An 18518-nucleotide genomic window follows, 5' to 3' on the forward strand; every position below is an offset into this window, starting at 1 on the left:
ACATAGCACATGCCGAATACAAGTTGGCAAATGAACGAATGAATGAATGAGTGGGAGGAGATAGGATGGCTTTACCCATTTTCCACGGAAGAAACTAGGCTCAGAAAGGTGAGGGACTTCTCCAGGATCCCACAGGAATGAACAGCTAGCACCCCAAGGGTCCTCATCAGCCTTCTAACTATGCCCCCAAAACTTCTGCACTCCACTTAGATTGGGTGATCCTCTCCTCCCCCAGCCCTTTCTTAGAATACGCCAAATAACCCCTGACTCAGCTACACAAGAACTTCCCCTTGGCAGGATTCGTGGGCCTTGAGGACTTTCAGAGAAGCCTGGAAGGGGTGAGGGGAGGTTCTATCAGTGGGTGTTTCCTCCCAGCTGCCCTTATAAAAGGCAGAGGGAGGTCAGGGTGATCTGAAAGGAACGTGGCCCTCTCCTCCTGCACCCCAGCTTTAGGTCCTGAACTCCCTCTCCCACACATGGCAGGCCTTGCAACCATGGTGGCCAGCCTCCTGCTGCTGGCCCTGTGTGCCCACCGCATTGCCCCTGCAGGTAAGAGCTCCAGCCTCAGCCCGGGGCTGTCAGGCAGGACAGTGTGGCTGGGACAGCACCGTGGAGGGTGGAGGACTGACTGGGCTGGGTCTGGAGCGGAACGTTGAGGAGCGGTGGCCCCAGGGCTGGGAGGTGTTGGGCTCGGGCTCGGCAGCCCAGAGTCTCAGGCAGCCCGGGCTCTTCTCTCTCCCATCCTCTAGGCTCTGTGACCATCCCCTCTTCCTGCTGTATGTCCTTCATTTCCAAGAAAGTTCCAGAGAGCCGAGTGGTTAGCTACCAGCTGTCCAGTGGGAGCCTCTGCCCCAAGGCAGGAGTGATGTAAGTAACCTCCTCTCCCGGACCCCCGGCGCGAGAGGGGCAGGGGAGATGACCGTCCATTCAGAGTCACTGGGGAGTAAAGTTGGGAGGGCCTGGCTCTCTGATCCTGGGGAAGCCACCTCACCTCCCTGAGCCTCAGCTTTCTCCCCCAAGAGATTAGGAAGAGGACTCTGAGACAACAATCATTTCTTGAGCACCAGATATATATAAATATATACATATACTAGGCACTATTTGGGGGCATATCCCATTACCTTAACTAACCCCTGGAGGTTTTCTTCCTTTCTTGTCTTTCTTTCTTTCTTTCTTTCTTTCTTTCTTTCTTTCTTTCTTTCTTTCTTTCAAGTTTATTTATTTACTTTGAGGAGACAAAGAGAGAGTACAAGTGGGGGAGTGGCAGAGAGATGGGGACAGAGGATCATCCCTCTGTGGGGCTCAAACTCACGAACCGAGAGATCATGACCTGAGCCAAAGTCAGATGCTCAACCTACTGAGCCACCCAGGTGCCACTCCCTGGAGGTTTTCAGTGCATTTTCTCCTTTCCTCTCCTCCCTGTGGGGAGACATTGTGTCTCTCTCTTCAGATCCAACATTAACTAAAGGCAGGGCTGGGCCTCCCCCCATCTGACAGGGAGCTTGAGAACAGGTGATGCAAAGAGATGCTGACACCCAGAGAGAAGACACCGTGTCAGGAACTGCTAGGGGGGCCCCGGGCAGCAGCTTGCCCTCTGTGGGCCTCCACACCCACGTCCTCATCAAGTCAAGAGGTCCAAGGTCATGGCCAGGTCTCAAGTGTGCCCTGTCACTCTTCCTGCAGCTTCACCACCCGGAAGGGCCAGAAGTTCTGTGGCGACCCTGAGCAGCGCTGGGTCCAGACGTACATGAAGAACCTGGATGCCAAGCGGAAGAAGGCGGCCACGGGGCTCAGGGCGATGGGTGTCAAAGCCCTCCAGCAGAGGCCCCCTGCCAGTAGCACTGCCATCTAACCACCGCCCGGCCCTCAGCTTGGGGCCTGTGCACCAGTGATGAGAGGGGGAGAGCTCATGCACCCTGGGCCCCTTGCCTTCCCTGAGCTGGTGGAGAAGGTTCTGGAAGGAAGATGGTGGCAGCCGTCCGCCCTCCTCCGGAGCTTATGCTGGCCCTTCCCTGCCTTCCAGGCACCCAGAGCCCAGGTGCATCGGGCCCCACCTGCAGACAGGCACTGCTTGTGTCTCAAAGCTTAGCCTAGAGCTGGCTTCTTGGGTCCTCGGGTCTTGCAGTGGGATCTGTCTGTCTGTCTGGGTACGGGTGACCTGTCAACAGCTGTGGCTCTTCATCACTCTACAGAAGCCCTGAGCCTGCCCCACTTCCAGAATCCCGGGTGTATAAAAACCCAACAAAATCTAGGGCTCCTTTGCGGCACGCGTTGCCAGATCCCCAGCCTTCCTCGCACACAGCTCATGGGATGTAATTAATGACGTTTTCAGGGACTCTTTGGTTTTTGTGATGAAATGGACCTGTAGGGTGAGGATGAGGGGCCAGCCTGGGTTGTTAAATTCCTTTGGGAAGAAAGGGTTTGGGGGAGGCGTTCCGCTTTATGGACTGGCTTGCCCTGTGCTTCTCTGGGGACAAAGACCAGCTCTGCCTTTAAGGCCGGTTCTTTTCCCTACATTTTTGGAATGTGAGGATGGCGTCGGGGCTCTGGTAGGAGAAGGATTCCAGGGTCCCCCCCCCCCAACCCATGTATGAGATATTGTGTGATTTGTATGTCAAAAGTGTAGACACAATTGCTCTTCTCAAATAACAGTTCAAATAAAATTGATTTCTCCTTCTCAGGTAATTGTGTCTTGCCTGCTCTCTTCCTGTGGGGACAGGGTTGGGGTCTGAACAATGGGAGTGTGTGCCCCAAAGATGATCCGGAGTTGCCCATCGGAGGGGATAAAGGCAGCCTGAGCCCCGGGCATCCCAGGAGTGGTCTTAGCCTGTTCCTGGGAGTCCTGTCATGAACTTTGTAAAAACATTCACGCACAGCAGGATTCTATTAGATTTTTTAAAAAGTTCAACAGAACACATCATTGCACAAGGGACTGTTGCAGGCACGACAAGGCTGTAAAATGACAAAGAGGGGCTCCGGCTTCAGAGAATCAGGGAGAAAAATAACACACACTCACACACACACACACTCACACTCACACACACTCACAAATCAAGAGCAGTGTGGGTTTAGTACCAATCCTACTTTGTAAGCTGCATGACCTTGAAACATGTCACGGTCTCTGCGCCTCGGTTTTCCTCAGCTGTAAAATGGGAATAATAAGCCCTTTTAAACCTTGGGTTTTCCCCAGAATCAGACCCTGAAACAAAGATCCGAGCGCAATGATTATTGCACAGGGAGGAAGGTGGCCAGGAACGGAGGGTCACCAGGCCGAGCTCAGTCAGAGCTGGGAAGTGGGTGAGACCCACCCGTCATCACAGCCCTGCTGCGTCAGTCATTGCCAGCTGTGCGCAGGGGTGCTCTTTCTGCAGGTGGGAGTAGAGCAACCTCCCTCGGTTGCAAACAAGCCTTCGGGCGTGGAGAGTCACAGAAGGTGTGAGAAGGCGGGAGGCCTTCTGGGTGCAGCTGCTGTTGAGGCTCTTGCAACTCGACCACAAAGCAGAATAAAGAGTAACGCTAACAGTACAAACGAGGGACGTTATGGGTGTGCGTTGAGGGGATCCTGCAGACATCCTCAGCACGAGGTTGGCATCTGAATGGTGACTGAGATTTCCCTTGGCAAGAAGAGCGTTATTTCTGGGGATGGATGAAATCTGGAGCATTCAGGGATGGGAGACAGGAAGGCGAGGGACAGGGGCCAGACCATAGATGACAACAGAAGTCTGACCCACGGGCTCTGCAGCAACTGGCCAGGAACCATCACAACTCGGTCAGAGACTGCCAGCTTCCTAGTCCCACCCCACCCCCCAGCCCTTTTCCAACTCAGGACCAGCCAGAGGGAGCCAGCTATATATTCCCAAGTCGATCACAGAAGCTGTTCGCTTCTCCAGGCCAACCACCTCCCACCGAAGCACCCCTGTGCATCCCCGTTTGTCCACTCTGAGCCCCCTACCCCACCCCCCCACACCCCACCCCCGTTCCCTGGCCTGCCTTTGAGTCTCTGCAGACACCAGTGAGAGCGGCTGACCGTCTTGCTGTAGCAAGCTCTGAATGAATAACGTGTTTGTCTTCATCTGGGTGGTCTTTGTTAATTTCCACAAGGTAGGCGTGTAGTCTGGCCTCACTTCCCACATCTATAAAATGGGCATAATAGAACTATCTATTTGATGAGTTGACTGTGAGGACTAAATAAGGCATTAATGCACGGGAAGCACTTAGCTCAGTGCCTGGCACATAGTAGAGGCTCAATAAATGTTAGCTGAGGGCATGACCCAGCCCAGCTGGGAGGCGGAGAAGCTGAAGCTGGTCTTGCAGGGGCCAGGGCATCTGGCTGACAGTTTCTTTTCTTTAATTGAAACGTAAATGACATTCAATAATATACCGTTAGTTTCAGGTGTACATCAGAGTGATATGATAGGTTTCTACATTTCGATATGGTCCCCACAGTAAGCGTAGTTACTATCTGTCACCATACAAGGTATGACAGTATTACTGACTGTAGGGGCGCCCAGGTGGCTCAGCGTTTAAGCACCCGACTTCGACTCCCGTCACGATCTCGTACTTCATGGGTTTGAGCCCTGCGTAGGGCTCTGCACTGACAGTGAGGAGCCTGCTTCAGATTCTCTGTTCCCCTCTGTCTCTGCCCCTCCCCCCTCAAAATAAATAAACATTCAAAAAATGTATTATTGATTATATTCCCTGGGCTGTATGTTGCATCCTCAAGACTTACTTTGTAACCGCGAATTTGTACCTCTTAACCCCCTTCACCCCCGGCTGACACTTCTGTGTCCATTCTGGCAGGCTCTGTGCCCCTGCTCCCTCCTGTCTCATTTCTCTGGTGGCCTTTAAATGTGTCTGGGGAAAGAAGGCACCGGTGGGGAGCATGGGAACTGTCCACCAGATGCCCTGCTCTGCCTTTGTCAGGCCTTGCTCTAGAATGTGAGCCATGGACCTGGATGGCCGCTCTGCGTATGGTGAGGTGACACCCTCCTATCCTACTTCTGAACAGGCCACCAGCACAATGACACATGCACTGAGTCACCCACACTCTTTCTCAGGCTCCCTTGGGAAGGACATATTCTGGAGATGGACGGGGTGCCAGGGGCTGGTCAGGGAGGGACTGGGTTCAGTTTGTGGCCATGTTAGGGCAAAGTTGACCTGTGTTTGGGAGAGCTCTCCACCACCAGCAAAACCTGTCAGAGGACTCTTTAAAAGTGAATTAAAAGTTCTCGGGGGCACCTGGGTTGCAATCTTTTAAAAAGTTTCCCAGGGGCACCCGGGTGGCTCAGTCAGTTGGGCATCCGACTTCAGCTCAGGATCTCATGATCCGTGAGTTCGAGCCCTGTGTCGGGTTCTGTGCTGACAGCTCAGAGCCTGGAGCCTGGCTTCGGATTCTGTGTCTCCCTCTCTTTCTGCACTTCCCCTGCTCACACTCTGTCGCTCTCCCTCTCTCTCTCAAAAATAAACATTAAAAAAAATTTTTTTTTCAGTTGCCCAAATTGGTGCAGCCACGGTGGAAAACAGTATGAGGTACCCCAAAGAATAAAAATGGAACTATTAATTCAGCAATTCCACTCCTGGGTATTTCTCCAAAGGAAAGAAAAATACTAACTTTTTGTTTTCATTAACTCTCAAGTAAACATTTTATTAGATTCGATCTCAAATTTTTAATATATATGTATTATTTTATTATAATAAGAATAGAAGGTCAAAACAGGGCATAGATACTACATACACATATAGAAAATTAGTTGTTGATAGAAAATGTTTACATTGGAATAACAATCAAAACGAAAATTTCGTTTTTCCTGTTTTCCATTTATTAAAAAGGACTTCATGTTGTGAAAATAGTTCCAACTTCTTTTCTAAACTTCTAGTCTAGCACCAAAATCAGTATATGTCTCCTATTGGCAAAAAATAAAATATTTGACACATCAGATAACATACAATGACTACAACAGTAATTTTACCATATAAGGATTTACCTCACTCTGAGGCACTTCACGCACGAAAACTATTCATTTCTGTTTCTTTTTTTTTTAACTTTCTTTTTTCTTTTTTAAAATTTACATCCAAATTAGTTAGCATCTAGTGCAACAATGATTTCAGGAGTAGATTCCTTAGTGCCCCTTACCCATTTAGCCCATCCCCCCTCCCACAACCCCTCCAGTAACCCTCAGTTTGTTCTCCATATTTATGAGTCTCTTCTGTTTTGTCCCCCTCCCTGTTTTTATATTATTTTTGTTTCCCTTCCCTTATGTTCATCTGTTTTGCCTCTTAAAGTCCTCATATGAGTGAAGTCATATGATTTTTGTCTTCCTCTGACTGATTTCACTTAGCATAATACCCTCTAGTTCCATCCACATAGTTGCAAATGGCAAGATTTCATTCTTTTTGATCCCCGAGTAATACTCCATTGTATATATAGACCACATCTTCTTTATCCATTCATCCATCGATGGGCATTTGGGCTCTTTCCATACTTTGGCTATTGTCAATAGTGCTGCTATAAACATGGGGGTGCATGTGTCCCTTCAAAACAGCGTATCTGTATCCCTTGGATAAATACCTAGTAGTGCAATTTCTTGGTCGTAGGGTAGTTCGATTTTTAGCTTTTTGGGGAACCTCCATACTGTTTTCCAGAGTGGCTGCACCAGCTTGCATTCCCAAGGAAAATACCAAATTGAAAAGATATGTGTGCCCTCATGTTCACTGCAGCATAATTTACAAAGTCCAAGATATGGAAGCAACCTAAGTGTCTATCAGTGGATGCATGGATAAGGAAAAGGTGATGTATATATATGCAGCGGAAAATAATTCAGCCATAAACAATCCTGCCATTAACAGGGGCGGACCTTGAGGGCATTATGCAAAGCGGAGTCAATTAAACAAGAAAAGACAAATACTGTATGATCTCATTTATACGTGGAATCTTTTTTTTTTTTTTTTTTATAAACGGACTCACAGATACAGAGAACAGATTGGTGGTTGCCAGAGGCGGGTGGGGTGGGGTGTGAAATGAGCATAGCAGGGTCAAAAGGTACCAGCTCCGGGTAGAAGATGAGTAAGTCCTGGGGGTGTCCCATGTAGCACCGGGACTAGAGTTAACAATACCGTATTGTACATATGAAAGTCACTAAGTGAGTAGGTCTTAAAAGTTCTTCCTGCATGAAAAAGTTGTAACTGTGTGTGGGGACAGATGTTAACTTACTGCGGTGACCATTTCTCAATATATACGTGTCCGATCATTATGTTGTACCCCTGACACTAATACAATGTTCTATGGTCTCGGCTCCTTCTGCTTTCAGATGGCGGCTGCAGCGGTAAAATAAAGGTGGCGACGTCATAAAGTCTCATATTTGTTCAAAGCCTTTGAACTTTTCAAGCTTCACCCTTTCCCTCTGTCCGCCCCCTGCCCCCCACCCCCGCCCCGCCTGATTATTCTTCTCTCCCCAAAAAGCCAGCCTACCTACTGGGCTCAGCAAGGCTCCATCCATCTGCTGAGAGGGCAGTGCTTCTGGACAGCCATGTGATGATGGCAGTCCCTGCTCGGCTGTCCCCCCGAGCGGATCAGTTCTTCCAGAGAGACAGCTTCTCTTCTTCCCCATCCCCATTTCCATTTTGGAAGCAGACCTGCCTGGAGAGGCTCATCTGGCCGAGGGAGATGTTTGGCCATCAGAAGTACTTGAATCCTCTATGAGATCTTGCAGATCCATTTGTTCTGCCGAATTCCACAGCCTTGTTTCTCTGGATTGAATCTCTATTAAGAGTTATCTAACTTCCCAGAATTATAGTTCTGTCAGTTTCCAGAAAACACCTTCAGGACACTTAAAGATTTCTTCCCCCTGAAGCTGTGGGACGGACTCACAGGCCTCGAATGCTCGGCCCAAACCAGACAGCAAGAGGACCCCTTGAATGCTCAGCCCACCCACCACACTCCCAACTCCCTCTCTTCCTTGGCTCCCACCCAATCCCATCTGCGGTCATGCAGTCGCTTTTTGGCCTCTGCGTTTTCTGATTCCAGGAAAAGACACCCTGTTACTGGCTTTCCCTAGAAACGTCACCATCCTTCTGGCGTTCTAACTTCCGCGTAGTGACAAGCTCTATGGAACGGGCGCTTCTTGCCAGGACGCCGTGGGTATGGCCCGGTCACAATAGTGCCGGGTGATGCTTTCCGGGGATTACTAGGAGAAACTTCTCATGGGACTCAGAATCGGGAAGAGCTGTATTCTCCCAAGCAACGAGCGGTTGGTTTTTATGTTCTGGACATTGTGAATCCTGGGACTGAGTGCACCTCCCTTTCTGTGTCAGCTCTTTGAAACTTTACCAGCTCTTGCAGCCCGAACAGGTGCAACACCTTATCTGTACCTGTCATTATTTGCCCTTTCCTTTGATATCCTCACTTAACTGCAGGTTAGTTTTGGATCCAGGACAGAACCCGGAGCAAGCCAACCTTGAGGCCCTTTCTCAGGGGAGGGGATCAGGGGACAGGGGACGCTCAAGAGGCAGGAGAGGGCACACACTTGAGACACACCTGGCTTTGAACCTTGGCTCTGCTGCCTGAGAGCTGTGTGACCTTGAACAAATTCTCTCCCCTCTTGGAACCTCAGTTTCCTTGGCGGGAGATGGTTGGCCCACTAAAACCTCCTTCACAGGACTGCTTTGGGGATTAAGTGGAGTAACTGGGAACATGCAAATGGGAAAAAGGTTTGTCTTTTCTGACTCCAGGGAATATGTTTTTCTTGGCTTGACTCCACCCTGCTTCTATCAGACCCAAACTAGGAAGGAGCCTACCTCTTGTGGGGGCTGCCCAGCTCTGGGGAGACCCTCCTAACACACTGGGCCCCCTTCTGCTCTCTCCCCGATGTCCAGATCTCACTGGGGACAGTAGACAGAGGATCCATTTCCATTCACTCGACTCTGGTCTTGTCCACCGTGTACTCCCAGGGCCTGCAGCAGTGCCTGGGTGCCTTGTGAGAACCCAGCAAACGTGTGTTACATAAATGGATTCCAGACTCTGTGCTGAAGGCTTATGAAAACCAACAAGAAGCCTTCTTCCCGGTTCCTTGATGATGAATTGCAGGGGCAGGGTGAGGGTACAAATGGGGAATAACCAGTACGTTGTCCTTCAAGGCTAAATGCAAAGATCACTTTCTTTAATGGAAGACTCTTCTGGCACCCTAGCCTCCTTCAGATTCCCTCGATGTACATTTCTGAAGCTCCCTAAGCTTCTGCATCAAAGTACATGCCCCAGGGGTAATTGATAAGGTATTGGGTAATTGTTTTCTGCTCGATGTCTATTCCCTCCACGAGAACGTCCTCAGCAGAGACCACATCTGTCTTGTTTATCTCTGGATCTCAGCATCTCACACGGTGTGGAGAATGACAACAATAAAATCATTTGTTGCATGAATGAGTCAGTGAAGAAATGAACGGGAAGAGCTCACCGTCCAAGAAGGAAGGCAGACGGGTAAGCCGATGTGTGTGGAGAGCGGCATCTGCAATTCAGCTCTGTATAATGTGGAGCTGGAGGATGGCCACGGGATCCAGCTGGGAACGATGGAGGAAAGGCTTCCCCCAACAGATGACATGGGTTGTAGGCTGGGAGGGTGGAGTCTTTGCAGACACAGAACGGAGTGTTCTGCCCCCAGCAGAAGGATATTCCGTTGCAAAATATCCTCCAAAATATTTTGTTTATGCTCAAATCCTTGCCTAAGGATCTGCTTCTGGGAGAACCCAGTCAGCTCGGGCTGCCATAAATGACAGATATTTATTTCTGGAGCACGGAGTCCTGAAGGCTGCAAGTCAAAGGTCAAGGTGTCAGCAGACTTGGTTTCTCCTGGGGCCTCTCTCCTGGGTGTGCCGGTGGCCACCTCTTCACTGTGCCTTCAAACGACCTTTGCTCTGTGTGCACACATCTTGATGTCTCTTCCACTTCTTATAAGGATTCCAGTCCTATCAGATCAGGGCCCCACCCTTGGCCTTAATTACCTCTTTTTTTTTTTTTTTAATGTTTCTTTATTCTTGAGAGAGAAGAAACAGTGCAAGTGGGGAAGGGGCAGAGAGAGGCGGAGACACAGGATCCTAAGCAAGTTCCAGGTTCTGAGCCATCAGCACAGAGCCCAACGCGGGCTTGAACCCACAAACCATGAGATCATGACCTGAGCCGAAGTCGGACACTCAGCCGACTGAGCCACCAACCTTAATTACCTCTATAAAGCTCTTATCTCCAAATACAGTCACACTGGGGATTAGTGAACACAATTCAGTCTATAGTGAGGCAAATCAGCTAAAAGGAAGGGGGGGAGGGCCCAGAGAGGTGAGCCAGGAGAGGCCCGATTCTGGGAGAATCAGAGTAGTGGGGAATGCAGATTATAGTCCAGACCTCGGGAGCCATATGGGATTGAGGGTTCTGAGATATCCATCCATACATGAGGTGGGAAGGCCGACTAGCAGGCTGGAGGGTAGGAGTCATGGGCTTCAACCACAGGGAAGAGGACGGGGGCAAGAGAGCAGGATCCAGGATTCAGTAATTTATCTGCCATATCATTTCCTCCTCCTTCACCAAGGTATTGAAATATACATAGACACTTTTCCAAAGAAGATGTCCAGATGGCCAATGGACACATGAATAGACGCTCAGCGTGGCTCATCATCAGGGAAATACAAATCAAAACCACACTGAGATACTACTACCTCACACTGGTCAGAGTGGCTAAAATTCACAACTCAGGAAACAAGAGATGCTGGCGAGGAACCCTCTTTCACTGTTGGTGGGAAAGCAAACTGGTGCAGCCGCTCTGGAAAATAGTGTGGAGGTTCCTCAAAAAATTAAAAATAGAACTACCCTGCGACCTAGCAATAGCCCTACTGGGAATTTATCCAAAGGATATGGGAGTGCTGATTCATAGGGGCACCTGTACCCCGCAGCACTATCAACAATAGCCAATGCTGTTGGAGAACGCTGTGGTTAGAGTTCATTGTGCCCCATGTACGAAACCTTTGGGTGCCCAGCACACTGTAGCTGCTGGAGCAGAAACTGGGGCATGAAGGTGGCCAGTAGGAAGGTGGCCGATTTGCGGGGCAAACTGAAGGCATGGGGGTGGGGGTGGGGGCTCAGCCTGAAAAAGAGAACGTTCGGGGACAAACATGATAATGATCGTAGCAGGTGCTATTGGGGCCCCATGCATATCCCCTTATATTTCACTTCTGTGAGCCAAAGGCTGCTTATTGAGGACACCTGCCCATGCCTCAGAGCCCTTCCCCTGATCCCAAGCACGCTTGGCCCGCTCCTAGGACAAGACAGGGATGATGGGGCGCAGCCTTCAGTCACTGACAAGCAGAGAGGTGGAGAGTTAGTATCCCCACTTCTTCACCCCACAGTCGGGCCAACTCAGGCTTGTTCTGCACCGGTGCCCCGAGCCCCTCAGAGCCACCCCCACGCCGTGGCTGCTCCTGGCAGTAACCTGCGTGATCACCCGCCTCCATGTTGGTGTCCTCCTGTCCCCCACCTCCCGTCCCCTCTCCTCGACTGGTGTCTTCTGGGATCACGAATTGCTTGCACTGGGGTCCTCGTCTCCTCTCCTGCTTGAGGGGAACCCAAACTAAAACAATGGTCTTCAAATCGGCCAAAACCCCAATTTCTTCCTCTTCTAACAGAAGCTAAGAGAAATTAGGCATTTTTAAACAGATCTGGTGAATTGGTGGAAGCAATGAAAATATAGATTTCAGCCAAATTTTTTTTGAGAGAGAGAGAGAGAGAGAGAGTGTGTGTGTGTGTGTGTGAAGAGGAGAGGGGCAGAAGGAAAGAGAGAGAGAATCCCAAGCACGTTCCAAGCTCAGTGCAGAGCCCGTAGTGGGGCTCAATCCCACGACCCTGGGATCATGGCCTGAGCCAAAATGAAGAGTCGGACGCTCAGCCAACTGAGCCACCCAGACACCCCAGATTTCAGCCAAATTTTAAAAAGAACCTAAAAAGACTTTGTCAAAGTCTGAGCTGTCTTAGCTTGTGACAAGGTCAGCAGTGAGTTCAGAACTGTAGTCAGAACAGTCTGGGTGACTTGGGTGGGTGGTTGGGGGCGGGTGTTGTTTTAAAGGGTCTCAGACAGCTCTGAAAAATTCTATGGTTCTAGATGGCTAGTGGATTTTTTTCTTTTACCTTAAACTCAAAATTTTAAAGCCCCAGGGGGCATCATCACCTAAGGACGGGGGTGGACATGACTGAACACAGTGTTATGAAACACAGATGTGAAAGTCCCTCTCTACCTGCCCCCCAGACTCTCCTGGGGAAATTCACTGCCCCATTCTAGAATTCACTTTCCCCATTTTGGCCAAATCTGGCTAATATATAGATTCCTGGATACCCCTCCCAAAAAGCCTGATCCAGGAGGTACAAAGCAGGAACAGGGAATATAGTTGTGTGTGTGTGTGTGTGTGTGTGTGTGTGTGTGTGTTCAGGCTCCAGGCAATTGTGATGTTCTGTCTGGTTTGGAGCTCTCTAACCCTGAAGAGGTAGCTTGAAGTGCCCCCAAGCAGCTCTGACCCTGTGTGTCAGGTGATGTGTGGCGCTGAGAAGACGGGACGGGCACACGCCCGAGCATTGTTCTTCAGCATTCATTATCATGGCTGGGCTGCTCTGTGCTCCTGTCCTGAGACTGTCTGTACTTCACCAAGAGATAAGCAGTGTTTAGGAAGCAAAGAAAGCTAGGGTCAAGAGCTAGAGATCAGTCCAGAACAACATCAATTGTGTTCTAAGGTGATTTAAGTCAGTTCTCAAGATTTATTATTTCATTCCCTCTGCTTTTGCTTTTCAAACAGGAAAGCATTGATTCAGAAAAAGCAGGGGATGGGAGGGGCAGGCAGAAACTCCCAGTGGGGTGCTGGCTCCTCCCCTTCCCTCAGAGGACTTTCCCTTTCTTTCCAGTCTTCTTCCTTGGGTAACAGGTTGTTCTTACCTGACAGGGTCAAAAGAGCTGTTTTTGCCTCAACCACAAAATTCTCTGGATTCTCTTCAGGGACGACTCAACCCTATAAAAGGGAGTCCAGTGGAGTGAGGAGGAACTTGGGAGGACACTGTGAAGGGCCCCCGCCTGTGGCACCATGAAGAGCCTTCCTGTTGGCTTTCTTGTTCTCCTGATCTTCATCCTGAGTGTCCACCTCGGAGTTGCCACACGTATGGGGCTGTCCCACTCCCTTCTCAGGCAGGCTGGGAGGAGAAGCAAAGGGCCACCTCCAGGCTCCTTCCTTTCCCTGTTTTTTAGGTGGCAGCAATGTGGCCAAGTTCTGCTGCTTCCAATATAGCCACAAGATCCTTCCTTGGAAGTGGGTGCATTCCTATAAATTCACCAGGAACAGCTGCTCCCAGCGGGCTGTGATGTGAGTATTTCTTGTCTGGGCTTTCAGGGTTCCTACTGGCCATGTGATTGCATGGGTGCTGGGCACACCCCCACAGTGCCAGGATGAGTTCAGGATGGGAGCCTGGTAACTTAGGTCATCATCATCACCCTGCCTCTGCCACTAACAAGTGTGACCCTTAGCCTTGGTTTCCTAACTTTCAAACCATGTGCCAGGCAATGTGCTAAGTGCTGGGTATAAAAGAGAGAATAGGGGCGCCTGGGTGGCTCAGCTGGTTAAGCGTCTGACTCTTGGTTTCGGCTCAGGTCATGATCTCACGGTTTGTGAGTTGGAGCCTTACATCGGGTTCTGTGCTGACAGTGTGGAGCCTGCTTGGGATTCATTCTTTCTCTCTCTCTCTCTCTCTCTCTCTCTCTCTCTCTCTCCCTCTGCCCCTTCCCTGCTCACTCTCTCTGTCTCTGTCACTCTCTCCAAAATAAATAAATACAATTAATAAAAAAATAATTTTTTAAAAAAGAGGGGGGCACCTGGGTGGCTCAGTCAATTGTGTCCAACTTTGGCTCAGGTCATGATCTCATGGTTTGTGAGTTTGAGCCCCACATTGAGCTCTGTGCTGATAGCTCAGAGCCTGGAGCCTGCTTCAGATTCTGTGTCTCCCTCTCTCTGCCCCTCCCCCACTCATGCTCTCTCTCTCTCTCTCTCTCTCTCTCTGTCTCTGTCTCTCTCCAAACTAAATAAAAACTAGAAAGAAAAAAAGAAAAAAAAAAAACAAGGTGGTTCTAAGCTCCAGCATAAGTGCCCCCGTGAACCTGGCAGAAACTCCATAACCTTCTATGGCTTTGTCTGTGAGGTCACACACCATCACTTCTGCCACAATCTGCCACCGGTCAACCAGTCCCTAAGGCTGGCCTATATTTCTTTCAATGGGAGTGATGTCAGAGACATTCCCAGCTATGCTTTCAAAAATTTTTTTTTAACGTTTATTTATTTTTGAGACAGAGAGAGACAGAGCATGAACGGGGGAGGGGCAGAGAGAGGGAGGCATAGAATCGGAAGCAGGCTCCAGGCTCTGAGCCATTGGCCCAGAGCCCGACGCGGGGCTTGAACTCACGGAGTGTGAGATCGTGACCTGAGCTGAAGTCGGACGCTTAACCGACTGAGCCACCCAGGCACTCCCCAGCTATGCTTTTAAATGTTCACAAAACTCTGCCTCTCCCTTATTCACCCCTCCCCACTTTGGGCTGTTTTTCTCTGCCTGTGCTGGGACCCGCCTGAGAGCCCCGTAAATACTACTGTACCCTGCAAGTTGTTCCAGGCTAAAGTGCCCCGGACCTAGGTTCTCATCACCCTCAGGAGTGGTCTCAGGGGACAGAAGGCTGGAGGACATTCAGGGATATCAACCATGACCCCCCACTCTCCATGAGTGCACAGCATCGTGAGAGTGCAGGAATCCCGTATAAGCGGCCACCGCAAACAGCCCAGGATAATGTGGTTAAGAATTAAACAGCATGACGGGCTTTTATCGCCTGTTTTTGCTTAAAGATTTCACGTGCTATAATTCCACCAATTAAAAATAACGACAAAAAAAAAGAAGAATTAAGCAGCATGATGCATATGAGGTTCCTTTTGGGAGGTTGAGGCAAAGATTCTAAACTGGGTGGTAGTAATGTTTGCATCATCCGTGGATCTACTAAAAAGCAGTGAATTATAATTATAGGCTTTATTTTTAGTTTTTTTAATGTTTTATTTTATTTTTGAGAGAGAGAGAGCAAGGGAGACACAGAATCTGAAGCGGGCTCCAGGCTCTGCGCTGTCAGCACAGAGCCCGACGCAGGGCTCAAACTCACAAACCATGAGATCATGACCTGAGCTGAAGTCGGGAACTTAACCGACTGAGCCACGCAGGTGCTCTTAATTATGCACTTTAAAGAGTAAATTGCATGGTGCGTGAATTATGTCTCAATAAAGCTTTTCCATTAAAACAAAAGAATTAAGAGGCATGGTACAGGTTACATGCTTCGGACTAGAGCTGTTGGAAATGATTTCCTGGGGGAGGTGGGCCTGGAAGCATGGTCTCCAGTAGAAAACAGGGCCAAGGGGAAAGAAGGATCAGAAGACGGAACAGAAACTGTGTAACAGGTGCAGCAAGGCCAGAGAGTCCGTCAAGTGGCTGACCCTCCCTTTCCATCTCTTCAGGAGGCAAAAGTTCTCAGTACTGACTGTCAGCTTCTCTTTTCTGTAGATTCGTTACCAAAAAAGGCCATAAAGTCTGTGCACAGCCAAAGGAAAAATGGGTGCAAAGATACATTTCTTTACTCAGAGCACAGCAGCAAATGTGACCTGTTGAACCTTCAGCCTCAGGGTACCTGGACCCTGCTCTTGAGATTGCTATCCTTGGTGGAGCCTGGAGATTTTCTTCAGCAGGAGGCCCCATGGGCTGGAGGAGGAGGAGGAGGAGGAGGAGGAGGAGGGGGAGAGGGGAGGAGGAGGAGGAAAGGTTTTAATAAAGATTTCTCCATTAAGATTTGATGTACTCCTAAATATCCTTATTCAGTAAAACCTGAATCTTCTCCAAAGAAAAGAAACTGAGTCAGTATTTTTTTTTTTATTTTTTTTTTAACGTTTATTTATTTTTGAGACAGAGAGAGACAGAGCGTGAACAGGGGAGGGGCAGAGAGAGAGGGAGACAGAGAATCCGAAACAGGCTCCAGGCTCTGAGCTGTCAGCACAGAGCCCGACGCGGGGCTTGAACTCACGGACCGTGAGATCATGACCTGAGCCGAAGTCGGACGCTCAACCGACCGAGCCACCCAGGCGCCCCCTGAGTCAGTATTTTTGACTGATTGCCTGGCTTGTCCCCCCATTCCCTGCACTGACACTGGTATGGAATTCTTCCTCATGTTTCTGTGCAACAAAACAGAACAAAACAAAGCAACAAGGGGAAGTTTAATGTGTTTGGACATGCCAATTAAATGTTTTCACGTTAGAGAGGTAAGTTTATGTTGTTTGGAAAATTAAGTTCTGTGCAACCCCTCTGTTGGTTTCGGCTCAGGTCATGATCCCAGGGTCATATGATTGAGACCTATGTCAGGGGCTCAGTGTAGAGGCTGCTTAAGATTTTAAGATTCTCTCTCTCTCTCTCTGGACACCTGGGTGGCTCAGTCAGTTGCACATCAAACTTTGGTTCAGGTAATGATTTTGTGGTTCGAGCGTTCAAGCCCTGCATCAGGCTCTCCGCTTTTAGCAAAGAGCCCACTTCGTATCTTCTGTCCCCCTGCCCCCTCTCTGCCCCTCCCTCGCTCGCACTCTCTCTCTCTCTCAAAAGTAAAATAAAACATTAAAAAAAAAAAAAAGATTCTCTCTCCCTCTGCCCCCCTCTCCTGCTGGCATGCACTCTGTCTCTCAAAATAAAAATTAAAAAAAATTAAGCAACAAAGTTTATGGAGCATCAATTGAGTTGATTCTGAAATAGCAGAGAAATTGCAAACTAGGGGGAACCATGGGCAAGTCTGGAGAACAAAGGAAGAGCTCAACCTTCTACAGAGGAAAGGAGGAAGTTTCCAGGGATTGTTTGGCACAAAAGCTCGTTGGAGGAAAAGGAGAGCTAGAACTGGGCTGCTAGCTTCTTATTGGCTGAAGCTTCTCATTGGCTGCAGCTTCTCATTGGCTGCAGGTGAGGGCAGTGTGCAGTTGCTGGGCAGATTGGAAATCTCCCTTCTTCCTGCTGCTCTGTGTGAGTGGTGGTGCCTCAGTCCTCTCCCTTTGTGGCTCCCCACTCTTTTTTTTTTTTTATAAGTAGGCTCCACGCCCAACATGGGGTTTGAACTCATGACCCTGAGTTGAAGAGTCACATGCTATACCGACCAAGACAGCCAGATGTCCCAGCTCCATTTTTGAATGAGATTTTCTTTATTCATTTTCACATTCCCTGCCCGCCCCCCTTTTGATCAAGATCTTTCCTCGAAATCATCACTGTTCCAGAGTCAGGCTTTCCATATCTAGTGGTTTTGTCCCGCACCTTTCCTGATCATCATGTTGCATGTCAAAGGGAAAAGTGCAGAGCAAATGGAGGCCATTGAAGACCACGTTTGAGTAACAAGGAAAGGTAAGAGAAATAACTCTTGGATGTTCGTCATTTAAAGTCCGTATCTTATCAAGGTTGTAATCACTAGAGGTCATCTTGAAACTTTGAGCCAGCATCACCCATGGGGTCCATCATTTCTACAAAGGGTTTGATGGGCCACAGGTACAAGGCTAAAAAATGACTGTACAAAACAAACGAGGGGCAGCATAATAAACCCAATGGTCCTAGATCGGGAACTGAAACCTGAAGGTAACCAGCTAAAGAGATCAAAAGACCAGGGGTCAGTTAGGCCAGGTTTCCTCGTAGCCCAAAATGAAAAACTGTTCTAAGTTCCAGAGATTATCCCCTTCAGCAATGACCTGGGAGATACCGATGATGGTGTTATCTTTCCAGGCTAATACCAGAGTTAAGGAATGAATGGGAAGAAGAAAGAGTTTCAGGTTCAAATGATCTTGGGTGGAAGCAGTCTACATCCATATCAGCTGCTTCTCCTTCTAGTCCTTTGATGCAGAGGGTCTCCAGTGTTCATATAAGACCAGCTGTCAGGGGGCACCTGGATGGCTCAGTCGGTTAAGCGTTCGACTCTTGATTTCAGGTCATAATCTCTCGGTTTGTGAGTTCGAGCCCTGCAAGGGGGTCTGCACTGAGGCATCTGCTTGGGATTCTCTCTTTCCCCTCTCTCTTTGCCTCTACCCTTACCCTGCTCCCTCTCTCTCCTCTCCAAGTAAATTAATAAACTTAAGGGGAAAAAAAGACCAGCTGTCAGATGGAGGGCTTCTTTAGCTGAAAGATCTGTCCCCAAGCTTCAGGTCCCTGGGGTCTGGCTACCATCTAAGCAGTGAGGAGGACCTGGCATAGTCTTTTTCAAGGAGGCTCAAGGGCAGTCTTTGTTCCTAGTGATTCCACATCAGAAGGGTGGGATAAAATTGGAAATGTTATTTGGGAGAGTCATAGCCAGATATATATTTTTTAAATTTATTTTTTTTAAATTTACATCCATGTTAGCTAGCATCTAGTGTAACAATGATTTCAGGAGTAGATTCCTTAGTGCCCCTTACCCATTTAGCCCATCCCCCCTCCC

The 18518-nt window shown here is 49.0% G+C and overlaps 2 protein-coding genes across 2 annotated transcripts; both read left to right on the forward strand.

The window, feature by feature from the left end:
- The first annotated feature begins 367 nt into the window (after positions 1-367).
- On the forward strand, positions 368-2679 carry CCL24 (C-C motif chemokine ligand 24). The gene is made up of 3 exons (XM_060649223.3): positions 368-549; positions 750-867; positions 1684-2679. The coding sequence occupies exons 1-3, from the start codon at positions 477-479 to the stop codon at positions 1850-1852; spliced, it is 360 nt and encodes a 119-aa protein (XP_060505206.2). The 5' UTR covers positions 368-476; the 3' UTR covers positions 1853-2679.
- A 10269-nt stretch (positions 2680-12948) lies between these two features.
- On the forward strand, positions 12949-15800 carry CCL26 (C-C motif chemokine ligand 26). Its single transcript, XM_060649756.2, has 3 exons — positions 12949-13171; positions 13260-13374; positions 15596-15800. The coding sequence occupies exons 1-3, from the start codon at positions 13099-13101 to the stop codon at positions 15690-15692; spliced, it is 285 nt and encodes a 94-aa protein (XP_060505739.1). The 5' UTR covers positions 12949-13098; the 3' UTR covers positions 15693-15800.
- The last annotated feature ends 2718 nt before the right edge of the window (positions 15801-18518 follow it).

The sequence above is a fragment of the Panthera onca genome, chromosome E3, assembly GCF_046562875.1.
Source record: "Panthera onca isolate mPanOnc1 chromosome E3, mPanOnc1 haplotype 2, whole genome shotgun sequence".
NCBI classification, from domain to species: Eukaryota; Metazoa; Chordata; class Mammalia; order Carnivora; family Felidae; genus Panthera; species Panthera onca.

Coding starts and splice junctions, on each gene's coding strand:
- CCL26 (XM_060649756.2), top strand. CDS start 13,099: ATGAAGAGCCTTCCTGTTGGCTTTCTTGTTCTCCTGATCTTCATCCTG. Junction 13,172..13,259: donor CCACCTCGGAGTTGCCACAC/GTATGGGGCTGT, acceptor CCTGTTTTTTAG/GTGGCAGCAATGTGGCCAAG. Junction 13,375..15,595: donor TGCTCCCAGCGGGCTGTGAT/GTGAGTATTTCT, acceptor TCTTTTCTGTAG/ATTCGTTACCAAAAAAGGCC.
- CCL24 (XM_060649223.3), top strand. CDS start 477: ATGGCAGGCCTTGCAACCATGGTGGCCAGCCTCCTGCTGCTGGCCCTG. Junction 550..749: donor CCACCGCATTGCCCCTGCAG/GTAAGAGCTCCA, acceptor CCCATCCTCTAG/GCTCTGTGACCATCCCCTCT. Junction 868..1,683: donor TGCCCCAAGGCAGGAGTGAT/GTAAGTAACCTC, acceptor CTCTTCCTGCAG/CTTCACCACCCGGAAGGGCC.